General features: G+C 42.3%; 1 protein-coding gene across 2 annotated transcripts in view; it reads right to left on the bottom strand.

The window, feature by feature from the left end:
- The window catches only part of tll1 (tolloid-like 1), a 70,564-nt gene that overhangs the window by 4,066 nt on the left and 41,133 nt on the right, over positions 1–25,365 (bottom strand). Inside the window, exons 12-20 of one of the 2 annotated variants that reach the window (XM_066718057.1) lie at positions 24,861–25,006; positions 23,751–23,946; positions 19,333–19,458; positions 19,054–19,214; positions 18,650–18,830; positions 16,539–16,661; positions 13,588–13,713; positions 7,693–7,820; positions 1,588–1,801 (exon numbers count right to left, since the gene is read on the bottom strand). In XM_066718057.1, coding sequence (XP_066574154.1) covers positions 1,588–1,801; positions 7,693–7,820; positions 13,588–13,713; positions 16,539–16,661; positions 18,650–18,830; positions 19,054–19,214; positions 19,333–19,458; positions 23,751–23,946; positions 24,861–25,006 — 1,401 coding nt within the window. The remainder of the gene's footprint in view (positions 1–1,587; positions 1,802–7,692; positions 7,821–13,587; positions 13,714–16,538; positions 16,662–18,649; positions 18,831–19,053; positions 19,215–19,332; positions 19,459–23,750; positions 23,947–24,860; positions 25,007–25,365) is intronic. The other variant, XM_066718058.1, reaches the window with a different exon arrangement.

Below are 25,365 nucleotides of genomic sequence, written 5' to 3'. Positions count from 1 at the left end.
TCTCCTCTGTATTAATCCTGTGTGTGTATTCTAGAGGATTATAAGCGTTTCTTCTCCCTCCCTGTTTATTTTCTGTGCCGTACCTATGTTGGGCTTGTAGCAGCTTGAGTGTACATCCTTAAAGTGGATCTGTGGTTAAAATTGCTCTGTGCGTGGCTGCCTGGCTGTCACACATTTCAGGAACCATTAATCAATCAGCAGCCTGGCGCTCCTCCACAGCAGTGAGGCCTCCAGTCACGGGACGGCGCAGATCAGGAGATCAAAGCGCGGTTTGAAAGCCCCCGGTACAGACCCAGAGATCCGATGAAGACAGTGTGGTCGAAACATGGTCGCTTAGAACTATTATTTTTTTCTCCCTGAGTGGAAATAATTACCTCCCTAGCTGTGAGAGCTTGTGGTCATAGAGTTTCACAAGAAAATTGTCAGGGTGCCACCCAGACGTATGGTTAGTGACACACAGACTCAAATGTGTCTCATGTCTGTGACAGTAATATGGCTCTTATGAAACAACGCCTCTGAGAAAACACAGCAATCAGTCTCTCCACAAACAAGAACACGTCCTCTGTTTGTGAGGAGTTTTAAAAGCATGGATGCCTTATTATGCCTGTTAAATATTTTCAAATCCCAGATGCACTTGTTTTGATAACATGTGTTTTGTGTTTTGTTGTGTTTTTGTTTTGTTTCAATAAGTAACGTCAGCAACTGATGTGATGTGTTAAGAATTAAACGGAGAGAACTGTGATGTTTATTTTCTTTAATATATAAAGCGTTTAATTTATTTACGATGTTTGGCAAAGTGAAACACATGAATAAAGATGTTTGAAGATCTCTGTTGACTCCACTAGGTGGCACTAGATCCTTTAGTGTGTTGGGGTTTGCTTTAATTCTGGTGTGTTTACTTGGAAGGTTCACATATCTGTTTGACGTTAAAAGGGTTTTAAATGCTTTTGATGCTTGTGTTCAAACGAAAAGAAAAACTCATTCCAGTAACTTAATTAGAAAAAGGTTATTTAAAAACTGTAATTTAACATAATTGTCAATGTGTATTAAATACTTCTCTAACTCGTCTTGTGCCACACATGTGTCGTTAATTCGGCATCTGCTCCTTCTCTAATTGCCTCCCTGCTCCTCGAGTGGCTGCTGTAAATTACATGTGTGTGTGGTGGGGGGGGGGCAACAGCATCCTAGTACACAAAAACTGCCCTCACTTGGGGTATGGAGAGCCAACACATCATGTATTACTTGTTAACAATGGGGTAATAAACGTGTTAATGTACTTACTTATTGTGTTGATAATTAATTGTTGGTTAGCTGGGCGATCGGTTATTGATTATTGGGTGGCAGCAGTATTTTGGACAACTCGGTTGTAATTTACCGTTATTGTTGAATTTGACTGTTAGTTAATCTAACTGTTAGTCATTATCATAAAACAATATCATAAATCCTTTACGTAACAATAAAATGCCCTACTTTCTGCTAACTAAAAACTAATTAAATAAAAAAGGATTGCAATCATTTATTCATAACCCTGTCATTAAAAAGGGGAGAAAAAAACTGAAAATAAAACCTGATGCGTAGTGTACTGACCCGTGGAGTGAGTGGCCTGGAAGCCCTTCCTCTGCACAGAGGCGTCTGAGATAAACCGAAGGTACATTTTGTTGCCGGTCGAGATGACAGGATCCGGTATCTTGCTGCCACACAGCCGTCCCAGTATGGCCGCTTTGTCACTGTTCCCATCGAACACCTCCAGATGGTCGTAAGCGCACTCCTGGTGCTGCTCGATCTCAAACTCGTTAAAGGCCTGAAAAGCAAATCATTACGACTTCTTTAGTTCTTTAAAAAGAAAAGGGGGGATTTTCAAAGCCAGCCAGCGCTGCTCGTAGCTTCTGTCACCACTTCACAGACCCTTGTTCAGAAAAGAAGAAGAGGAAATCCAGCCCTTACTCTTAATGAATAGAAAATAAGTATTTCTACAAGCCAAGCAGGGGCTAACAAGCACCTGGGAGACACTCCAGACAACGGGGAGTGGGAAATTAATACATTGAATGGACCATCCAACCTTTTTTTTTTCGTTTTGGTTTGCTTTTCATTAAAAGTCTTTGCTTTAATCGAATGACAAGAGAAGGCGCTTTTGTCAAATCTTTCCTCACTGAAGTGAATGAAAATGGATGTAAATCTACGGTGATTGAGATGCTGTTGTGAAAATGAAAGGGACTTGGATCACTGTTCTAGAGTAGGACTTTCTGTCACTCTCAGCCATTCTCTCACTAATTATGCTTGTTCCTCGACTATCTGTGCATCGACAAAGACCTTAGTTAGTTTTGTGTGTGCGTGTTTTGGCAGAATTCAGTTTCGTGTAGGATGTTGAGAACTTTGCATGTTGGCCTACATCCACTGATTTGCTAGTATCGTACTGTTCTCTGTTACAAACTCGCATTTCAGATTCTATCCAATGATTCTGGAATAAAAATGAGTTACTGCTTTGACAGGCAGTCCTGCTTTCCTCACCTTTGTTTCTCTCAGATCTGGCCCAACCTGTTGGCCTGCAAGTCTCTGCAATCGATCTCGCTGTGCTGCTAATGCCGTGCGTGTCTGTCTGCCATTCGGGTCACGGCCCAGGGACTCCGATTTCACTTTGTTGCGACACTTGGGGCAGCATTTTCTGTCACTGAGGCCTAAAGTGTGTCAGCATGTCTGAAATACATGCTAATAAATCTCAGATCTGAATTTCAAAGCATCCTTGTCAGTGATCTGCTGATATTATTTATTTATTTGTTTGCCTATTCGATTTAAAACAGCGCTACAGGCAACGTGACGAACAGGGTCCTTCGTTTGGTCTTCAGAGCCCTTCGCATGCAAGACTCAAACTAATCTGTGACAAAGTGGATCCAAGGCTCCTGTTCCTAATTGATTCTGAATTGTCACACTGCGATAAAGTCTCCGTCTAGTCTCTGTCTATGCATGGAGATGCAGACTGGTTTTATAAATATATATATACACTGATCAGCCATAACATTATGACCACTTGCCTAATATTGAATAGGTCCCAAAACAGCCCTGACCCGTCGAGGCATGGACTCCACTAGACCTCTGAAGGTGTGCTGTGGTATCTGGCACCAAGACGTTAGCAGCAGATCCTTTAAGTCCTGTAAGTTGCGAGGTGGGGTCTCCATGGATCGGACTTGTTTGTCCAGCACATCCCACAGATGCTCGATTGGATTGAGATCTGGGGAATTTGGAGGCCAAGTCAACACCTTGAACTCATGATTCATCAGACTAGGCCACCTTCTTCCATTGCTCCGTGGTCCAGTTCTGATGCTCATGTGTCCATTGTAGGCGCTTTCGGCAGTGGACAGGGGTCAGCATGGGCACCCTGACTGGTCTGCGTCTACGCAGCCCCATACGCAACAAACTGCGATGCACTGTGTGTTCTGACACCTTTCTCTCAGAACCAGCATTCACTTTTTCAGAAATTTGTGCTACAGTAGCTCGTCTGTTGGATCGCCAGCCTTCGCTCCCCACGTGCATCAGTGAGACTTGGCCGCCCATGACCCTGTCGCCGGATCACCGCTTTTCCTTCCTTGGACACTTTTGATAGGTACTGACCACTGCAGACTGGGAACACCCTACAAGAGCTGCAGTTCTGGAGATGCTCTGACCCAGTCGTCTAGTCATCACAATGTGGCCCTTGTCAAAGTCGCTCAGATCCTTACGCTGCCCATTTTTCCTGCTTCTAACACATCAACTTTGAGGACAAAATGTTCACTTGCTGCCTAATATATCCCACCCACTGACAGGTGCCATGATAACGAGATTATCAGTGTTATTCACTTCACCTGTCAGTGGGCAGAATGTTATGGCTGATTGGTGTACGGTGATTAATACATTAATTAATACATTCCTAAAACTCTGGTTCAAGAGAGCTACTATATATACCCCCACTCTGCGAGCTGGGGACGCTGGTGTGTGCCTGCGGCCGCGGTGTCTGTGATGTCTGAGAGCATTTGCTCTGAAACGTGAAGAGACCCGCCCCCTGGACAGGAAGTCCAGATACATGATACTCAATGCTGGCGTCTTCCGGCATGATTTTACCAAAAAGGGTGCAAAACTAGAAGCTGTCTGCAGTCATTTTTAAACAACCACCTTTCCCAGGGTATATAGAAAAAACGCCATTGCATATGAAATGAAGTGATAGGGTTACATCACGGACCCAGGGACACAAATGGAAATTGGGCTTCAAGGCATTCAAGACAGAAAACAGGAGACACTTCTTCACACAGAGAGGCGTCACAATCTGAACAAACTCCCCAGCGATGTGGCTGAAGAGACAATTTGGGAAGATTCAAAAACAGACTGGATAGGATCCTTGATCACTTAGTTATTAATGGACACCAAACGAGCACGATGGGGCGAATGGGCTCCTCTCGACTGGACACTTTCTCATGTTCTTATGTTCTTATCAATCTTATCAATTCTCGACTCACTTTGAGACCACCTTCTAATCCGTCACATTGAGAACATCAAACTACAGTGAGGGAAAAAAGTATTTGATCCCCTGCTGATTTTGTACGTTTGCCCACTGACAAAGAAATGATCAGTCTATAATTTTAATGGTAGGTGTATTTTAACAATGAGAGACAGAATAACAACAAAAAAATCCAGAAAAACGCATTTCAAAAAAGTTATAAATTGATTTGCATGTTAATGAGGGAAATAAGTACTTGACCCCTTCGACTTAGTACTTAGTAAGGCAAAACCCTTGTTGGCAAACACAGAGGTCTCTTATTCTGTCTCTCACTGTTAAAATACACCTACCATTAAAATTATAGACTGATCATTTCTTTGTCAGTGGGCAAACGTACAAAATCAGCAGGGGATCAAATACTTTTTTCCCTCACTGTATGTGTGTTTATTAATCAAACAAGGGACTGACAACTAATCTCGGGGGATATTTCGAAGCAGGCATACTTTGGTCTGAGAACAGATTACCTACCAGTTTGTCTGAGACCAGGAGGGCAGTTGTTTTGCAAACCCCCTTTTTCTTAGAAAAAGTAAAGAAAAATGAATCTGTAATAAAATGTCAGAAATTACGCCTCTCCAAGAACAGCCTTTCCACGTCTCAGAAACCTAGAACTGAACTTCGTGAAGCTGGGCGGCCAGGCAGGGAGATTAAGCGAGAGCTTTTGTAAATGAATAAATGGAAAACAGTCAAACATTGTGCAAATAATAATGCATGCTCTGTCTAGTAGTGCAAAGCTGCCTTAATCTACGTAATCCTCCCACCGGCCCCAGAATATGAATGCACTTCATGTTAACAGCTGTCCTTGAAGAGAAGAGGAGAGCAGAGATTCTCCGAATCTGAGGAGTACAATACTGGGATAGGTGTGGTTGTCTGAAAGGTGTTTGTGTCGGTGTTATCCTGCTGCCTTGATTTCAATGTGTGAGCATCTCAGATAATCTAACTGATTGTGTGAGGAGACCGTTGACCCAGCACTACACTGTCACACACTGAGACAGACCTGTACGAAACACAGCACTGTCCTCTATGGCACGTTGATGGTCAGAGGCCACGTCCTAGTACTTAATACAAATACAACCACAATAGGGTACAAGTCTGTGGGATCGCATTCCTTGAATCCCATGTCCTCCCAGGCCGTAGAATGTCTGGCTCATCGACTATTATGACAAGCTCAGGATCACTATTAACTATGGAGGTAATTATTTACATCGACGACAGACTTATAGACCGTCTGCTTGGTCGGCCACTGCAGTTAATACCGGAAATCTTTTAAACATTTAAACATCTATAACAACAACAAAAACCTTTTATGGCTCATTTCTTTAACTTAAATAGTTTTCTTTGCATATATATATATATATACAGTGAGGGAAAAAAGTATTTGATCCCCTGCTGATTTTGTACGTTTGCCCACTGACAAAGAAATGATCAGTCTATAATTTTAATGGTAGGTGTATTTTAACAGTGAGAGACAGAATAACCACAAAAAAGTCCAGAAAAACGCATTTCAAAAAAGTTATAAATTGATTTGCATGTTAATGAGGGAAATAAGTATTTGATCCCCTATCAATCAGCAAGATTTCTGGCTCCCAGGTGTCTTTTATACAGGTAACGAGCTGAGATTAGGAGCACTCTCTTAAAGGGAGAAGAAGCAATCAATCAATCAGATTCCAAACTCTCCACCATGGCCAAGACCAAAGAGCTGTCCAAGGATGTCAGGGACAAGATTGTGGACCTACACAAGGCTGGAATGGGCTACAAGACCATCGCCAAGCAGCTTGGTGAGAAGGTGACAACAGTTGGTGTGATTATTCACAAATGGAAGAAACACAAAATAACTGTCAGTCTCCCTCGGTCTGGGGCTCCATGCAAGATCTCACCTCGTGGAGTTTCAATGATCATGAGAACGGTGAGGAATCATCCCAGAACTACACGGGAGGATCTTGTTAATGATCTCAAGGCAGCTGGGACCATAGTCACCAAGAAAATAATTGGTAACACACTACGCCGTGAAGGACTGAAATCCTGCAGCGCCCGCAAGGTCCCCCTGCTCAAGAAAGCACATGTACAGGCCCGTCTGAAGTTTGCCAATGAACATCTGAATGATTCAGAGGAGAACTGGGTGAAAGTGTTGTGGTCAGATGAGACCAAAATCAAGCTCTTTGGCATCAACTCAACTCGCCGTGTTTGGAGGAGGAGGAATGACCCCAAGAACACCATCCCCACCGTCAAACATGGAGGTGGAAACATTATGCTTTGGGGGTGTTTTTCTGCTAAGGGGACAGGACAACTGCACCGCATCAAAGGGACGATGAGAACCTCCTTCCCTCAGCCAGGGCATTGAAAATGGGTCGTGGATGGGTATTCCAGCATGACAATGACCCAAAACACACAGCCAAGGCAACAAAGGAGTGGCTCAAGAAGAAGCACATTAAGGTCCTGGAGTGGCCTAGCCAGTCTCTAGACCTTAATCCCATAGAAAATCTGTGGAGGGAGCTGAAGGTTCAAGTTTTCAAACGTCAGCCTCAAAACCTTAATGACTTGGAGAGGATCTGCAAAGAGGAGTGGGACAAAATCCCTCCTGAGATGTGTGCAAACCTGGTGGCCAACTACAAGAAACGTCTGACCTCTGTGATTGCCAACAAGGGTTTTGCCACCAAGTACTAAGTCGAAGGGGTCAAATACTTATTTCCCTCATTAACATGCAAATCAATTTATAACTTTTTTGAAATGCGTGTTTCTGGATTTTTTTGTTGTTATTCTGTCTCTCACTGTTAAAATACACCTACCATTAAAATTATAGACTGATCATTTCTTTGTCAGTGGCAAACGTACAAAATCAGCTGGGGATCAAATACTTTTTTCCCTCACTGTATATGTATATATATATATATATATACACACACAAGCCTGGGACAAGACATTCAAGCTTAAAATAGTAAATGGGGTTGGCTTTATATACCATCTGTAAATCAAAAAAGCGAAATCAACTAAATAGGTCCAATGAAGCACATTAGTGAATGATTTATAGCCATAGCACCAAAGGTAAAGAATCTCAGGAGGTCCAATACAGAGACATTCGTTGAGTGCTGAGGCCCTTCATGTAAGAGACAACAACAACAGATGTGAAGGAGACTGTGTTCAAGTGTCAAGCGTGCCCATGCCATACTCACTATTTTCACGCGGTGTCCCGGGGTGGCGGTGATGTCCCAGGTGCATTCCTTGCGGCTGGGGTACTTGTCTGGCCAGTTGGGGCTGGTGAGGATCCCCGTGGCGCTGTGCACTTTGTGCTCACACTCGGCTGTGGTGACAAAGAGTGGAAACCAGTGAGCAATACAACAGAGCAAAAGTGTGCAGCGGTGGAAACAAAAATAATATAAATAATAATTATAATTATAAACAAAAACATGATATAATGGTGATGTCATGGTGTAATAGGTGTATGATGTCATGGTGTAGTAGTTATATGATGTCATGGTATAGTAGTTACATGATGTCACAGTGTAATAGTTAAGTGATGTCATGGTGTAGTCGTTATATGATGTCATGGTGTAATAGTTATATGATGTCATGGTATAGTAGGTACATGATGTCAAAGTGTAATAGTTATATGATGTCATGGTGTAGTAGTTATACGATGTCATGTTGTAATAGTTTAATATCTTATTTACTGATGTTCATTCCCATCCGTATGGGAAATGTGTTTTAGGCAGTTATAAAGTTTTTAGTGGTGAGGTCACACGGACAACTGACAAATATCGAAACAAAACACATCAAGAATAGTAATGGATTTGTATGTAGTGCAAATTGGATTGCCAGGTGTAAGACAACCCGAACACAAATTATCCCCCATTTCTCTGGCACTATGATGACACTTATCAATTTTTGACACCTCTCATGAGCCAGAAAATACATTTTTAAACAGGAACAGAATATCTGAGCCGAGATGGAACGTGAATAGAGTGTTTAAAATAGTTCTGTGTTTTTATTTTAAATACAGCATATTAATAAAACATTAATAAAACAAACTGGAAATCCGAGGTGTTTGCTTCAAATTATGGATTAATCACAGCCAAAAATTTCTTAATATTATCCAGCTGTTCATTTATATAAATATTAACATCACTTCACAGAGAAGGCACTGAGTGTATTTTCAGACCCCAGAATTAGGACTTCAAACTTCAGAAGCTGGAGGGAAACACGGCCCACAGCTCCAACACCATCACGGATCACAAAGCTCAAGCAGCCATGGCACACCCTCTCACTTCAGAAGAAGACCTTTTACTGAGTTTTAACACAACCGAAAGTAAAGTTACCCTAAAGAAATGCCATCCCTGTCCACCGTTTTCACACATCAACATGACAGTAACCGCTGGCGTGATCTCTGACACTGTTGTGTGGCGTGTGGAGGGCTGGGTGCCATATATCAGGCCTCCAGCAGTGGGCATGCTCATTCAGAGAAGCAGGGGAAGGTAGGAACTTTTTAACAGTTCAGTCAGGACAACTCATGCGATCATGTGATGTTTATTAACAATGTGTTACAACCATTTCACATAGGCTTTGGCCTCGGCCTTCCAGGGCCCATGTCTGCCGGTAACTCGCCGATGTCCACATGCCTGACCTGCAAATAGCCGGGACGCAGGTGAAGGTATTTTGGGCGATTTAAATAAGGTGGCCTTGCCATTCACTATTGCCATTCTTTCTCTGTGGTAGTGGGCTTTGTCTTTCTGTGTTTAAGTTAGTTTCCTGCCCGAAACATCGCTTTGCTTTGCTTAATTTCCATCAAGGTTGATTTTAGAAATAAATATTCTCTACTTTCGCTGAATTGTGCACAAGAACCTGTTGGTGACAACAAGGGCTGGGATTGAGGCTAATAATGATGTTGATACCTTAGAATGCAGCTTTGACCAACCTGCAAATCATAAACTGCAAACTTGTACCTTTTCGTATTTTGATTTATAAGTAGTGGCTTCTGACTGGTTTGCATTTCTACTAAATTGTAAATATTTTACTATTCAGGTATCAAGTCACCGATTGATGGCTTGGTGACGTTGACACAAGTCACACTGTGTTGTTTCTTGGTGACCTTGGATGTGGTTAAATTACCCCTTTTTCACGGAAATGATGACGCTCGCTGTAAGCATTGCTCGCTATATATTTAGTAACACAAATACTGCATAAAACATGTGAAGAGAACAAACCAAAAACAAGAAATGCCCACGTCATTTACGCACAGGTCTGTGATGTCGCTCACCCTCTGCAGGCTATTTTTTTTTCCACATTTGGAAGTCATAAAACAACTAATCCCAGAGCTGCAGTAAAAACCATCACAAATTAATAAAGAATACCATCTGAACTAATGTCCACCATTTTCTTTCCTTTTTTAGCTGAATATTTCCCTACACGTAGCTTTCTAATGAGAAGCTGGTAAAGTCGAATGCATTTTCAATTAATGAAAAGTTAACAAGCTCTAGTAAATGTTACTGTGGGCGCAGTGATGGCTTCACATGTTCCATACAAGCTGAGAAAACAAACTAATGGAAACTTTTGGACTGAAATTCAAACAAATCCACCTAAAGCAGCACGTTTTACAGTACCTCTCGTACACGTTTGGGTAAATAGTGGCACATTTTGGTCTTAAGAGCTCTCCATTGTGTAAATATTTGGGTAGGATTCATGGCCTTTTTTTATGGAAGGAAGTGAAAACAGACACCCACATGTGCTCTGAGTATATGCCTTGTACTTCTCTGTATTTTTGCACTTTGTTTGCACTTATGTTGTAAGTCGCCCTGGATAAGGGCGTCTGCCAAGAAATAAAAATAATAATAATAATAATATGGCAGAATTAATGTACAAATCCTACAAGGAAAAATGAATCAATTAAGCGTTGACTCTAAACTTCAGTGTCTGTCCTCTGAGTTCGACTACTGCTCTGAAAGAGTCCCTGCATATCGAGAAACACCCATAAAGCCCTGCAGCCTCCCGATCTCCAGCCATCTCCCCCTGCGAAGACGCACGTCTAAAACAATCTGAGCAGACATGTGCGCCACTTCAGAAATAATGGGCCGGACTGCACCTTGTGGCTTATAAATAATCAGTGGTGTCACTTTGGACAAATACCATTACCAGGTGATTAACCTTTCACATACTTACCTGAGCTGATGTATTAGCCTCAGAAACAGCAGTAATTAGGGAAATTAGGTCAGAAATGAAAACTATGTGGAGGTTTTGTGCACGAGACCAACGTCCATAGCATAATAAATTGAATCACTCTCTGGGAGAGGAGTTCTGTCCAATCCCTGGTTTATTGTGTGTGTGTTTACTTCCAAAATGATTTTTTAACATACACAAATGCATTTCAAAATGAAACAACTGCAGAAATATGCTTTCAAGCCATACAATCTGCAAACCCCAAATTATTTGTTTAAAAAGTGAAATATCTCTATATAATAATAAAAGTAATCCGTACACATGTGATTTTTTAAAGAAACATGGAAGCATCTTGCTCAGCTTTGTACTTCATTGATTAAGCATCATGTCTCATCACGAAAATATCTCGCTCGACCGTTCAGACCATTTCGGAGGGTTCTGAACATCTGGCAACACAAACCATATGTGTGACAACCAAGCACAATAAATACATCTGGTAGGCATTTTAATAAATGTTGTTTTCACATTTGGGTGATTCTGGCATTTCACAGTACACCCCTACATCATAAAGAGGCAGGCAGGTCCTGGCAGAAAAACCCAAAAAACGAAGTACAAGATACAACGCAGACGGGAGACATTTCAATTAATGCCCAGAACTGACTCTGATTCTAGGAGTCGATGTGGTGAGAAGTATGAAACTCAATTAGGTAATTAAGTCCACCGTGTCACATTCTTTCTTTACTCTGTTATCTGTGATTTTTAGATTTTTTGTTTTTGCTTATACTTTGAATTAATATTTACCAGACTAATTTACCAGCTTCTAAAAATATATAATAATAATAAAAAGTACCATTTATTTTTGTTATATTAAAAAGTCAAATACATGTGGAATTCCAAGTTTAATAGTTACGTTTCTAGGTTTGTATCTATTTATATTGGACATCAAAGCAGTGATTGTTTATACAAGGACATTAGGTCAGAGTCTTGTGTTTAAAAAAAAAAACACACATTTGTCACTTAATCCATTTGTTAGTCAAATTTGAATGTATGTATTTCTGAGTGCATATGTACACATTAAAATAACTCCACAGAGATGTTTGTGTCTTTACCACACTGAACTGGGCAGCTACTGTGTGAAGCTTGAACTGTCAGAGGTTATTAAACCTCAGGATTGTTACCTTTTGATGTCAAACAAACAGTAAAATACAAACGCCTGCAATATGTCTAAGGATCATATTATATTAGTGCAAGTGTCCTTTTTCCCATTCATTCGGAGATGTAACTGGATGACTACAGGCTCAGAATGACTTCTACAAGATCATGTTTCATCTATAGGACATTTTAAATTACATAATTGCTTCTTAATGATCTTCTGTACATAGAACTGTATCTGATGCCAATCTGGCTGGAATCTCCCCCTCGGTCTAAACAAGCTGCCTGGAAATTAAAGGTTTTGAAGAACTGGCTCCGGCTCCACTATTGTCTCCCTTGTAATCTCGTTTAGGGAGACGGTTCTCTATAAAGGACACTGCCATGATTTCATTTTCCTGGTGACATGAATCTGTGATTGCTGGCTCTAGTGGAGAGAGATAACTAATTCCATTACTGCCATCAGAATTGATCTTGCATTAGCCATGTTAGTACAACAGCACACAGCTCCGATTTCAACTTGTAGTAACTTGACTTAATTATGTCTTCATAAATGATGTCAAACACGATCATCTGGACACAAAAAACACAGCTTTGATATCCAATCCTACCAGACAGCTGATGTCATATGAAAGGAAACAGGACAGTATGTAAATCAGTCAAACAGGCATTGTAGAATTGTTGTCTTAATAGAAAAGTACCCACAATCATATTCAATTGCACATTCAAGGATGTGCTTTTTCCAGATGTTGGTGCCCTGGGAGTTATCTCCAAATCTAATTTAGAAAAGGAAAAAACCAGCTGTTCTGAGGGTTAGGAAGACTGCTTATGAACCCTAGAACCTGAATATCGAGTACAGCCACATGTTTGATATCTAAGGAAACAGTTAAGGTCATATTGTCAATGTTCCTTGTCAAGACACCCAAACCTACAATTTGCTTTGTATTTAATGTATCCATCTATTTATTTATTCATCTACTAATAATAAGTAATTCCTGTGTAAATGCTGCTACTTTTATCAAAATTGTGTCAACACAATGTGGTATTTATACTTAATGGCTTTTATGATAACATTTAGGGAGGAGACAAGTCTGATTTGTGTCCTCCACTTCTGCCCCATAAAGTATAAGTATACTCCAGGTCTGAAGGGAAAGTCCTATTGAGAGACTGAGGACCTGAACCTTTTCACCCTGGAACAGAGGAGACTACGTGGGGACTTGATCCAAGTCTTCAAAATCATGAAAGGCATCGACCACATCAAACCAGAGGAGCTTTTCCAGATCAGCAGGGACACACGCACCCGGGGACACAAATGGAAATTGGGCTTCAAGGCATTCAAGACAGAAAACAGGAGACACTTCTTCACACAGAGAGGCGTCACAATCTGAACAAACTCCCCAGTGATGTGGCTGAAGAGACAATTTGGGAACATTCAAAAACAGACTGGATAGGATCCTTGATCACTTAGTTATTAATGGACACCAAACGAGCACGATGGGGTGAATGGCCTCCTCTCGATTGGACACTTTCTTATGTTCTTATAAACACCCCGTCCTTCTCACACACCCCTTTGCTTTGCATCCCACCTCCCACCACAGTTCACACTGGTTCTCACCATTATTTACTTTAGTCCATTATTAATACCATCCATGGATGGACCCCCCAACCCAATGCTTGTTGTCTCTCAGTGCATCACAACGACTCCATCTACAGCTGAAACACCCACTTGACCAAACACAACCTCTACACAGAGAAAGCGACGCACGTACCTTCCTTGCAGTCATGCTTGTTTTCGTGCAGCACGAATCCGTTGCGGCACTGACACACATAGCTGCCTACAGTGTTGACGCAGTCGTGCTGGCAGCCGCCATTGTCCTTGGAGCACTCGTCCCTGTCTGTGGAGAGTGTGAGAGACGCACAACATGCACAGATCAACCGCGTGTTAGAGAAGAAGAGGAAGGAGACGAGCAGGGAAGTAAATAATCATACAAGAGAGCGGTGTGTTTGTCCAGAGCAGGGTAAACTATGGCACAGGGGCCACAGCACGAGTGACACAAAGGCCGCGGCTCTGTGCCATATTTGTACCCATTCATTAGTGTGTGGGTCTATCGATCTCAGACAGATTGCCAATCAACTCATGAGCAACAGTCATTAATAATACTGATACACAAACACTTTGGTTGTATGATGATATAATCTAAAATGCCCCCCACGCCTACCTCTGTCCTCCTGAACATCTTTAGTACTTCCATATATTTGAACGGTACTGTTTATATGCTTGTTACTAAATCCTTGGTCCAGGGGTTAATAAGTATATGTTTGTTACCATTAATGACTGAATCTGCTTTCTATAATGAAGGATGAGAGCAGTTGAAACTGTCAGCACATCAGTTGTAAGTAACACATTTGTGGGTCACTATCAAAATCACAAAGAACTGTGAAAGAGGTAAATTAAAACAATTACCCCATGTTGTAATTATCATATTATTAATGTAATCTTAAAACAGCAGGGGGGCAATTAATGTTCCCTTTTATACACCCTAATCTAATTATCCTCCTTGTACAGATTATAGAGATTGTCTGTAATAAACTGCTGTCTATTAAATTATACCCCGGGTGAAGAAAACATAACGTCTATGTGAGTCTTTTATTATTATTATGCTTTAAAACCCCTTTAGAAAAGAGACAATGATTTGAAATTACAGTGCATTATATCAGAAGTTCCCGGTGAGGATTGTATGCAAAGCAGGTCTCCAAAAAGTGTGATTTAAATGATTGACCTCTGATGAATCTGGACAAATCAAAACACACAAAGACAGCAGAAGAGTTCAGACAAAAAACAGAAGTATTCATATATATATATATATATATATATATATATATATATATATATATATATATATATTACTTAAAGAACATATCTTTTGTAAAACAGCTTAAAACATTATAGAAAATGATGCTAGGAGTTGAAGGTCGCCGTAATAAAGCAAGACAAGACTTTGGTTTAATGAGCTGTCATTCGAAACAGAGGTTTTTACTGGGTTAGCAGGAGAGGCCGAGGGAAGCAGAGGAAACACGACCTGCGAACGACAGCCACGGAGATCCCCGAGGCGGGGGAGATGCCAGACCACATTAGCAGGCAGTCGTTCCAGCGAGAGGCAGCGGTCGGAGGCGATCGCTCAAAATCAACCGTCTCTGCCGGCAGGGCAGGCTGTCCATTAGCCCCAAACTGGCAGACTGTTCCTGACACACACACTAGCTGTCATTCCCGCATGCAGTGAGGTGAGTTGAAGCGCAGGCTGCTGGTTAACAACAATGTCTACAAACGCACTCAGTTAATCAATTAGACAGTGAGCGGACAAATGGAGGGATGAATGGGGGGACTTTGGAAACTGAAAGGGAATCTCAACATTGGTTCCTTGTGTGAGCAGAAGGAAATGTTCACCCTGGGTTTCCTCTGGCAACAAGAAGACTGGAAAACAAGTAGGCTTTTCACAGCTTTAAATAAAGTAAAAAAAGACCTCCAAATCTTCTGGAAGTGCTGGTCCTATAATATAACGAGTTTTTGTGGGAATGATAAAGTTACAAATCTGTATTTTGACCCAATTCCAGAAAATTCCTTAAAATATAAAAATGTTTTGTGGTTTTGCTTAATCGATGCTTCTTTCTGGGCATGGTCTCCCACACCTGCAGTCATGCCCTCCAGAAAAACATAAAAGCTGCCCCTTGCATTTCCCACCACTTACAGAGGGCTGGAGACCATTGTATCAACTCACACAACCCTTTTCCTTCCTCCAATTCGCATTGACTGTGCTGTTAACGAAGGCAGTGCTCTTTAACGAGTGCCTGTCTTCCCCTCATCTGCTTTATCTCAGTATGTGCTCTGATATTTGGGTGCTAAATAAGTGTTAAATATTTTCTGTCTTTTCTTGGTATGGACATTATAGAGGAACCCAGATATTTCATGAGATTTTTCAGATTGTATAATGAAAATGTTTGTTGGAAAAACACTCTAGAGAACAGCATATTTACTGATGATTAATAAAGTTGTTGGTTTTTGTTCCCCAAAAACAAACAAGGTTGAGCTTCTCCCTCAGTCCGTCAACACGATGAGTGATTGCTGCTAGTGATCTGCTAGTATTGTGACAGTAACACATATAAAAGTGGTTACGATGAAATTAAGGGAGAATTTGTGAAGCACTAAAAATAAATTAAAAATAAACACTTGGGGAGAAACAATGACAGTTTAAACCATCTTGGAAACATCTTGAAAACAGAGCTGTGTAGCTTTTTGAGTATAACATGTATACAAGTATATATAGTGCGATCTGAATCAAAGAAAAATCCCTCTTTCTTGCCTTGGCTCGGGGCGAACGACCCCACGCAGTTCAGTTGCTTACAGAAAAGACATACAGATTACCTTCGTGTTTACAGTCAATGTTAGTCATGACTCGGGGGTTATAGCAGAACCACCCAACAGATACAGATCATCGAATCAACAGAGATACAAGCAAAGTGCCCATTAACACCGTAATGGCCACAGGTCCCTCACAGTGTTAATGAAGAAGAACAAATGCTTTTGCGAGGGCGAGGACGCAAAACACATTTGTTGCCAGCCAGGTGGAAACCAGTCTCCCAGTCTTGAATGGATGCTTTTCAGATCCATTCTCAGTACAGTTAACGTGTTAGGTTTCGGAAGCCGGGGGACAATTGGCCGTACCTCTGAGACCCTCAGAGGTCGCCAGTCTGTCATTTATACGTACTCGGCCGGAGGGGGGAAACCGCGCCAAGTCCTTGCAAGACTCAAAAACAAAAATTCTCTCTTTGCAGGGCGCATCTTTGTCTGTGAAAGAGAACGTACCAACATGGCAGCAGAGGTGAGTGTGGGCTCGGGGTCCTGCCCTGCCAGTCAACATCAATGTGTAGAAGTTAAATTATACAATTAGAATCTGAAAATGTAACCGTTCTTTGTTTTCTGCACTTTTAAGACAGCACTTCGCTTCGCAGGAATGGTGTGAATACCAGTAGTTCAGACAACACAACAACATTAGAACTGAAGCATAAATGAAGATTAATCCACCCATTACTACTATTTGTTAGAGGTAGTTTTCCTATTCACTTGTTTCCCGGATCCCTGATTCACATTGTACCGCTTTAAGTAGCTGTTAACAAAAAACACAAAGAGAAACTGGTATGTATTTGTCATTTACTTCATCATACACTGGTTGAGATGGAAACGCACCGGATGTTTTGGCCTCTGAGCTGTGTGAAAACACTGAGAATGGCTTCCCGTTCTCAAACGCTGTCTTGATTTCCTGCTCAAGACATTTGGTCATCAGGTAAAAACATTTCCAGCCCAGTTTTGTCATCTCTTCCTCGTTATATAAGTGGCTGACGGCTATACGGTAGGTAATTGACATCCCGTTTCTAAAAGGCCAGAGGAAGGAGCTGGGTTCCTGTGCATGAGTCGTTCCCAAACCAAAGACGCAAACAGAATAAAACACTCTGTTTGGCTAAACAGGTGGCGCTTAACTGTGCTCTGTGTTTATTATACTCAGTCTCAGGTTGCATCAGCACAATCCACACAAAAAGACAAAGAAAACACTCTCTCTCTCACGCACACACAAACACACTCACACACACGTGCACACAAGCATGAGAATATTACACACAATTCCTGCAAACCTTTCCAGAAAAAAAAGCTATTTATAGGACAAGCACCATATTTGTGCGATTGATGATGAAGAGGAAAGTCATTAAAACTGCACGGACCCTTTTGCACGAATCTCATTCCTGGCAGTTACGGGTTTAGACTATTTTCCCGGTTCCAGTCTTGCGTATGGCAGGAACTAATCCTATCTCAGGAACCAAAGGCCCGACACTTTCGGCACACTGAACAAACACAAATACTATCTGCCGCCACCACCTGCCTTTTCGATTATCCCACAATAGGTTCAAGATCGCGCTGTTGTTGGGTGCACAATCAAGTACATTAAGTTATTAGCTGAACAAATTCTGCATGTCGTTTTCATTTTTGTATTGATTTATTTTTGAAATAAATCATAGACACACATGTGCACAAACACACACACACACAACTCTCATCAGAACTCAATTTGCCACACATCACATTTTGCAGTATAAATGCTCTACGGCTTTGTCAAAATAAGACACCCCCAGTTACGTTGCTGGGATATATTTTTAACCAGATATTGTTCATTAGCTTTCCTGCATCTTCCAAATTAGATGTGCATTTTTTGCGAGTTAATTTAATGTAAACAAATGAAGAGCTGTCAGCGTAAATCAGCGATGCGGCGGCTCGATGCCACCCGTGAAATACATTGACAGGGTCCATTAGAATGAACAGAAAAGCATTTTTAATAAGTTCAGCTATACCACTTAGTCCAATACGGCTAAGTGATGCATGCGCACAAAGAGACAACAAGACTGACAGCTGCGATATTCCGTTTTCCTATTTCTCTCTGAGTTTACGGTCAGGTGGAAACGGCAATTACCAGGGTGTCTGAGGATAATTGTTGAAAGTGGTGGAAGTTGTCAATCATCTGACAGCAAGTCCTCCTTCGTAATGAAATATCTGCAGTCAATTCCGCTATCTGGTCTTCATAAAATGTATTCAATACCAGGACCAAAATAATCCATTTCCCACCATTTAGACATTTGTTGGCTGTGCCAATAAAAATCACGGCACCCAACTGCGATCCCTGCCCCCTAGACTGGGTCCTGAGAGTCCTTCCTGTTTGAGTATCAATGCCATTACCTTATCACAGCAAGTGTAAATAAAGAGCAGAGCCATGAAGGGCAGTTCTGTACCTGAGAAGAAATGGGCCTTGAATCCCTTCTTGGACACGGTGTTGTCGGATTTGAACTCAATTCTCATGTTGTTGTATTGGGATGTGATGACCTCAGGCACTTCGGTTCCACAGTACTTCCCGTGGAGCTTGGAATCGGAGGAAAGGCCACTGCGGACTTCCACGTAATCGTATTTGCACACCTTGGAAGGACAGAGGAAGACAAACACTAAATATAAAACTGATGGGCAAAAACAAAATATATCAATCGAATGAGGGTTACTGTTTGGTCCAGTTTCGGATTAGGGTAAGAGTCCCCAGTTTTATTCAAGTTAAATCCTAGCTTTATCAAAGGGAGACCACAATGTAGGGGCTTGGTAATGAACTCTATACAGATTTGTAATAATTAGAAAGTCAATCACTTACTTCATTCCCTTCGAGCTCAAAATACTCAAACTGCATGGAGATCCGGTACTGCGTGGGAGCCACCACCTGCCACACGCAATTCTTATTGGGGGGGTATTCCTTGGGCCAGCCGGGGGTGGTGACAGTGCCATTGAGCTTCGTCAGGAGGCCCCCACAGGCAGCTTTGAGAAGAGGAGGAAGAAGATTTACACCTTGGTGCGGGCTTGGTCATGTAGCAGTTAGTGGCAGTGCAGATATGGATGGGAATCAACCATAAAAAATGGACCCCACGCACGGTACCTTCACAGCTCTTCTTGTCGGTGGCGAGTTCGTATCCCGGGTCGCAGGCACACTTGAAGCTCCCCAGCGTGTTCACACAGCGCTGCTCACAGCCCCCGTTGTCAGGTTTGGCACATTCGTCTTCCTCTGCAGAGAGGGGTCAGTAATCAGTGCACAGTGTTCCAACCCAGTTCCCAGTCCCTCAATGGGTCTAATTAGCTGACCAAATGAATCAATATCAAGCTTCTCTGCAGGCTTTAAATATTATATCAATTCCAGATTGTTTTTAGACCTTATCAGTATATATTGTGTCAACAGGAGCCTGTCCTGTTTACCCCTCGGTGACAGAATCGATACCTTAACTGTACCTTAATTTAAGTCAATTCAGTTCAGCTGCTGAGTTGGTGAAAGTAAATAGGTTGAAGGAAAGGTGATTAAGTTATGCCAGTTAGGTGTGAATTGGGGGCAGGTAGCAAAAGCTGCGCTGTTTCTCGGTGACAAAAAAGTCAAGTAGTTGACCAGGGGACAGAAACCAAGAGCCAAAAAAAAAAAAAAAAAAAAAAAACTTGCAAAATTTAGAAGCATGTGGCCACTACAGTGTCAGGTTTGCAGAATGATTGCCTTCCTGGATGAACTCATCCAAGAAGATTTCATTTGTGAACGTTGTCGGCAGGTTGAAATCCTAGAGATCAAGGTTCGTGATCTTGAGGCTCAGCTTGTCGATCTGCGCTGTATTAGGGATATAGAAGAATTGGTCAATCAGCCCATGAGAGAGATGGTGTGCAGCCAAAACCTAGGAGAGTTGAGACCTCAGAGCAGGACAGTGTAGAGAACTGCTGGGTTACAGTAGGTCATAAACGCAGAAAAGGGCATGCACAACCCCTAGAGACACCCCAAGAGCTTGAATTGCCCAACAGGTTCCAACTGCTGGACATTGAGTTGGACAGTGACAGCTCAGAGGGTGATGGGAGGGCAGTTGAGCACCAGAGCACCATGGTGCCCACTCCCCCCCAGAACAGGGAGGTAGTTATAGTAGGAGACTCGATCCTTAGAGGCGTAGATCACACAGTGTGTTCTAGTGATAAGGAGACCCGCATGGTATCTTGCCTGCCTGGTGCTCAGGTTGCAGATCTACCTAAACTAGTAGATGGGCTACTGGCCAAAGCCGGGGGAATCCACTGGTCATGGTCAACATTGGAACCAATGACATAGGAAAAGGTAGGACAGAGGTTCTGCAAGACAAATTTAAAGAGTTATGAACAAAACTAATGAGCAGAACCTCCATGGCAGTTTTCTCTGAAATACTTCTGGTACCACGTGCCAGGCCAGGGAGACAGGCAGAGATTAGAAAGTTTAACACGTGGTTGAAATCTTGGTGTAGGGAAGAGGGGTTTAGGTTTATGGAGCATTGGTCTTTCTTCTGGGATAGATGGGACCTGTACAAACCGGACGGTCTACATCTAAACAGAAGGGGGGCTAATGCATTGGGAGAGCGTATGTGCAGAGAAATTGAGAATCTTTTAAAATAGGGACCAGGGGGGCAGGGAGCTCTGACAATGGGAGATGTTCCACTAAGTAAATAAAACCAAGGGAAACTTCCAGTAGGAAAGTCCTGAAATGTACCAAGAGTATAAGGAACAAGATGTTAGACCTAGAAGCCACAGTGCTGGCATGTGACCATGATGTTGTAGGAGTGACAAGCAAAATCGAAGAGGGGGTGGGGTAGCATTATATGTGAAAAATCACATTGAGGCAGAAGAACTCAAATTAGATCCCAGTAACGAAACAGAATCTTTGAAGGTTAAACTTTTGAATAAAATATCCCCAGGATTAGCAGTAGGAGTGTGTTACAGACCACCCAACTCAGATATTCAGCAAGATGTTGCATTGTACAGTGTAATCAGGACTACATGTAGCAAGGATGTGGCTGTTATACTGGGGGATTTCAATTTCCCAAACATAGACTGGGAAGATCAGGATAAATGAGGAGGAGGTACTAAAGGGACTAGCAGAATTAAAAACAAACAAATCACCTGGATCAGATGGGATATTTCCAACAGTACTTAAAGAAATGAGGGAAATTATGTATAGGCTGTTAACTCAAATATTCCAAATGACACTTAGAACAGGGGATGTGCCAACTGACTGGAAGACAGCAAATGTCATACCAATCCACAAGAAAGGGGACAAAACTGAGCCAGGAAATTACAGACCAATCAGTCTCACCTGCATCACCTGTAAAATGTTGGATAAAATGATTAGACAGAAAATAGAGGAGCATCTTAATGAAAACCATATTCCTGGAGATAGTCAACATGGGTTGCAGTTGCAGCTGTAGATCACGTGAAAGCATATGATATGATATACTTAGATTTCCAAAAAGCTTTTGATAAGGTTCCACACCAAAGACTGATCCTCAAATTGGAAGCTGTAGGCATTCAGGGTAATGTAAGTAGATGATTATGAACTGGTTGATGTCTAGGAAACAGAGGGTGTCGATTAGAGGAGTCGCTTCTAACTGGAGTGAGGTTGTTAGTGGAGTTCCACAGGGATCAGTACTAGGGCCTGTGCTGTTTCTAATCTATATTAATGATCTGGACTCTGGGATAGTTAGCAAACTTGTCAAATCTGCAGATGATACTAAAATAGGTGGCTCAGCAGATACAATCTCGGCAGCACAGGCTATTCAAAGGGACTTAGATAATATTCAGTTGTGGGCCGACACCTGGCAAATTAAATTCAATGTGGACAAGTGCAAGGTATTACATGCAGGTAACAAAAATGTCCACTATAATTACACTATGGGAGGAACAGAACTAGATGAAGTAACGCATGAGAAAGACCTAGGAGTCTATGTGGACTCCTCACTTTCTCCATCCAAACAATGTGGGGAAGCAATAAAAAAGGCAAACACAATGCTAGGGTATATCGTCAAAAGTGTAGAATTGAGCACAAGGGCAGTGATGTTCAGTCTGTACAATGCACTAGTTAGAGCTCATCTGGATACTGTGGACAGTTCTGGGCTCCACACTTCAAGAAAGATATCGCTGCTCTAGAGACAGTTCAGAGGAGAGCAACCAGACTTATTCCAGGTCTGAAGGGAAAGTCCTACTGAGAGACTGAGGAACTGAACCTTTTCACCCTGGAACAGAGGAGACTACGTGGGGACTTGATCCAAGTCTTCAAAATCATGAAAGGCTTCGACCACATCAAACCAGAGGAGCTTTTCCAGATCAGCAGGGACACACGCACCCGGGGACACAAATGGAAATTGGGCTTCAAGGCATTCAAGACAACAGGAGACACTTCTTCACACAGAGAGGCGTCACAATCTGAACAAACTCCCCAGCGATGTGGCTGAAGAGACAATTTGGGAACATTCAAAAACAGACTGGATAGGATCCTTGATCACTTAGTTATTAATGGACACCAAACGAGCACGATGGGGTGAATGGCCTCCTCTCGATTGGACACTTTCTGAGGTTCTTATGATATAATGACAAATAAAACTGTCAAACCAGGCCGTTTCTTCTAATCTTTACAATATTTTTTTCTTGATTTCCTCCATCCTATTTTCATGTTTGATTTACTAGCACGACAGCTACTGAAGGTATGAATATTTTGCATATCGATGTAGATATTGACACAAAAGTTCAGAAGAAACCAGTGTTTTTAAAAGGCCTCCAATCATGTTCATGCGGTAATATGGAGGGGTAAGAGGATGAGCTGCAACCGTTGACCTAATACACTTAGACAGCAGATGTAGACGTTGGGTGGCTCTGTGGCGATCGTCTGTAATCGCACAGGTAGGGCTGGGTCTCCAGCTCAGCCTGCTCTGTCTTTTTAAAAAGCTAATGGAGTCACTACATCTCTTGTTGTATGTCTTAAGCTTCTCCCGTCACTGCCCGGGCGCTGGGCAATCTGCGCCATCTGCGGAGAGTCCCGGCATCAGAACCTCGGATAATAACTCCCCCGTTGCAGGGACTTATGCGCGGCTCTCTCAAAAGGCAGGATTGGAGATTGTAATTCCTTACAGTTCAGCATAATGGAGTCAAGCTGTTGTCTGGAGGGGCTTTTGACGAGGCAGTACAGTGGTAGATGTCAAGCACATTCAGTGTGTATCTCTTTGTCTGATTGCCAATGTGTTAATCAGCCCACACAGAGAAAGACTGCAAAGACTAACACACCACGAACAGGAAATTAGCCAGGTTAAGGTTTGCTGTTTTAACATATACTTATGGAAGTGCATATTCAGATTTAACTGCTGGAGAACGATGTGTTTAATTGTGAAGATTATGGTGTTTACGCCTTGTTTCTTTTCTCAATCGCTAGAGGAACAAAGTTGTGCTTTTTTATCTGTGTATCTACTTATTTTAATATACAACCACTGCAGTGTCAGAAGGTGTAAAGAGAAAAGCGAACCCTCTTTGAAACACTACCTTTGAAGAAGTTTGCAGCGAATCCAGCTTTGTTGACCGTCCCGTCAGAGATGAATTTCATCCACAGGTTGTTTGAGGTAGAGCGGATGTCGTCCGGCTTGTCATAGCCGCAGAAACGGCCAATCAGAGGGCTGGTCTCCGAGTTGCCGTCTCTCACTTCCAGGTAGTCGTAAGCACAGCTGTCGTGTCTCTCAATCTGCCGTTACACAATTATGATTATTATTATTTGATCTCACTTTCATCCGACAACATTGGCATGGGTTACATAATTGTGTTTTCAGTGGTGCATTCTGGGTAAAGTTCCTTCTCTCAAGGGTACGACACGCTGCTGTTGGGAGGCCTACACAATACTGTACACGTGGAAACAAAACAACACCATACAGCGCTGCTTCCAAACTAGAGAGACGCGTGTGCGTTTCCCCGCATCGACACACATGTGGTTTGTCCATTTTGCGCATTAACAATTACTTTTTTCCCCCTTTTCCTTTTTTTATTCAACAGAAAGAATCACATGGTACTTTTAAGGCTGGGATCTAATCCAAGGTAAACAGGATTTCACAGATCACAGAGCCTCTTAAATCCTGCATCCATCAGGGCTAATTGGCGACTGTAAAGATGGAAGCAGGAGTCCACAGGAACCGCAGGAACCACGGGGCTGAATTAATGGAGTTGGTCACAAGAGGTACAGAGCAGCCGGGCTCACAAAGGACTGGGCTCTGAGATAAAACACGTTTAACAGAACAACTGAACGGGAGAATCGCTGCTTCGCTCCTCTCCAATCCATCCAGTTCAGGCACACGCAACACATACTGCTTACAGCTTTTTATTGTTGTTGTTTTTTTTTTTTAAAAGATACCTGACACACAAGCGAGTAGCCGCGTTTAACGGTTAATTAAAGAAGCTTTAAATAGTCAAACAGTGCTCTCTGTAATCGCATTTAGAGGTTATGCTGCTGGAGAAGCTTACTGTGCTTGAACTTTGCCTTCACAGCGGTCGGTGTCAAAACCCATAGCTTGTCATTGTCACCGCCGAGGCCTGTGTCAGCGTGCCGTCCCCTCCCCCCCGAGCGGCGAGCGGCCCCTGAGGGAGAGACGCTGTCACAGATGTTACCTCGAAGGCCTGGAAGCTCAGCCCCACGTTGTAGTTCTCGGCCACCGTGATCTTCCACACACACTCCTTCATCGGCCGGTAGTCATCCGGGTAGTTGGGGGATTGAATCTGGCCAGCATCTTTGTTGATCTCACCTCCACAGATGGCTAATTTAAGATAAAACAATAACTATAATAATAATAACAGATGATTTATATTGGCTGTCAGGAACTTAAAATCAAATCCAGCTTGCAGGCCGGTCTGTAAGAAACATCTTCACAAAACGTGCAGCAAAAACAACACAAACATTCGGCATCGGTACAGTTAGGTATTATTCTCCTCCTGGGTACAGCAATCTTTGTGTAGACATGTTTTTATAATGCAAAAGAGTTGTTTCTGCCCCGAACAGGGGAGAATTATCTGCTGGAAGTCAAGATCAGGAGGAGTAACTGAATTCTCTCTCAAAGGACTGGACGAATTCCACATTAATGTTCAAATGAGAAACGACAGTCATAAAAAAGGTAAT

This window comes from Amia ocellicauda, chromosome 12 (genome assembly GCF_036373705.1).
Source record: "Amia ocellicauda isolate fAmiCal2 chromosome 12, fAmiCal2.hap1, whole genome shotgun sequence".
In the NCBI taxonomy this organism is placed as follows: domain Eukaryota; kingdom Metazoa; phylum Chordata; class Actinopteri; order Amiiformes; family Amiidae; genus Amia; species Amia ocellicauda.
This window is presented reverse-complemented; position numbering and strand designations above follow the sequence as displayed.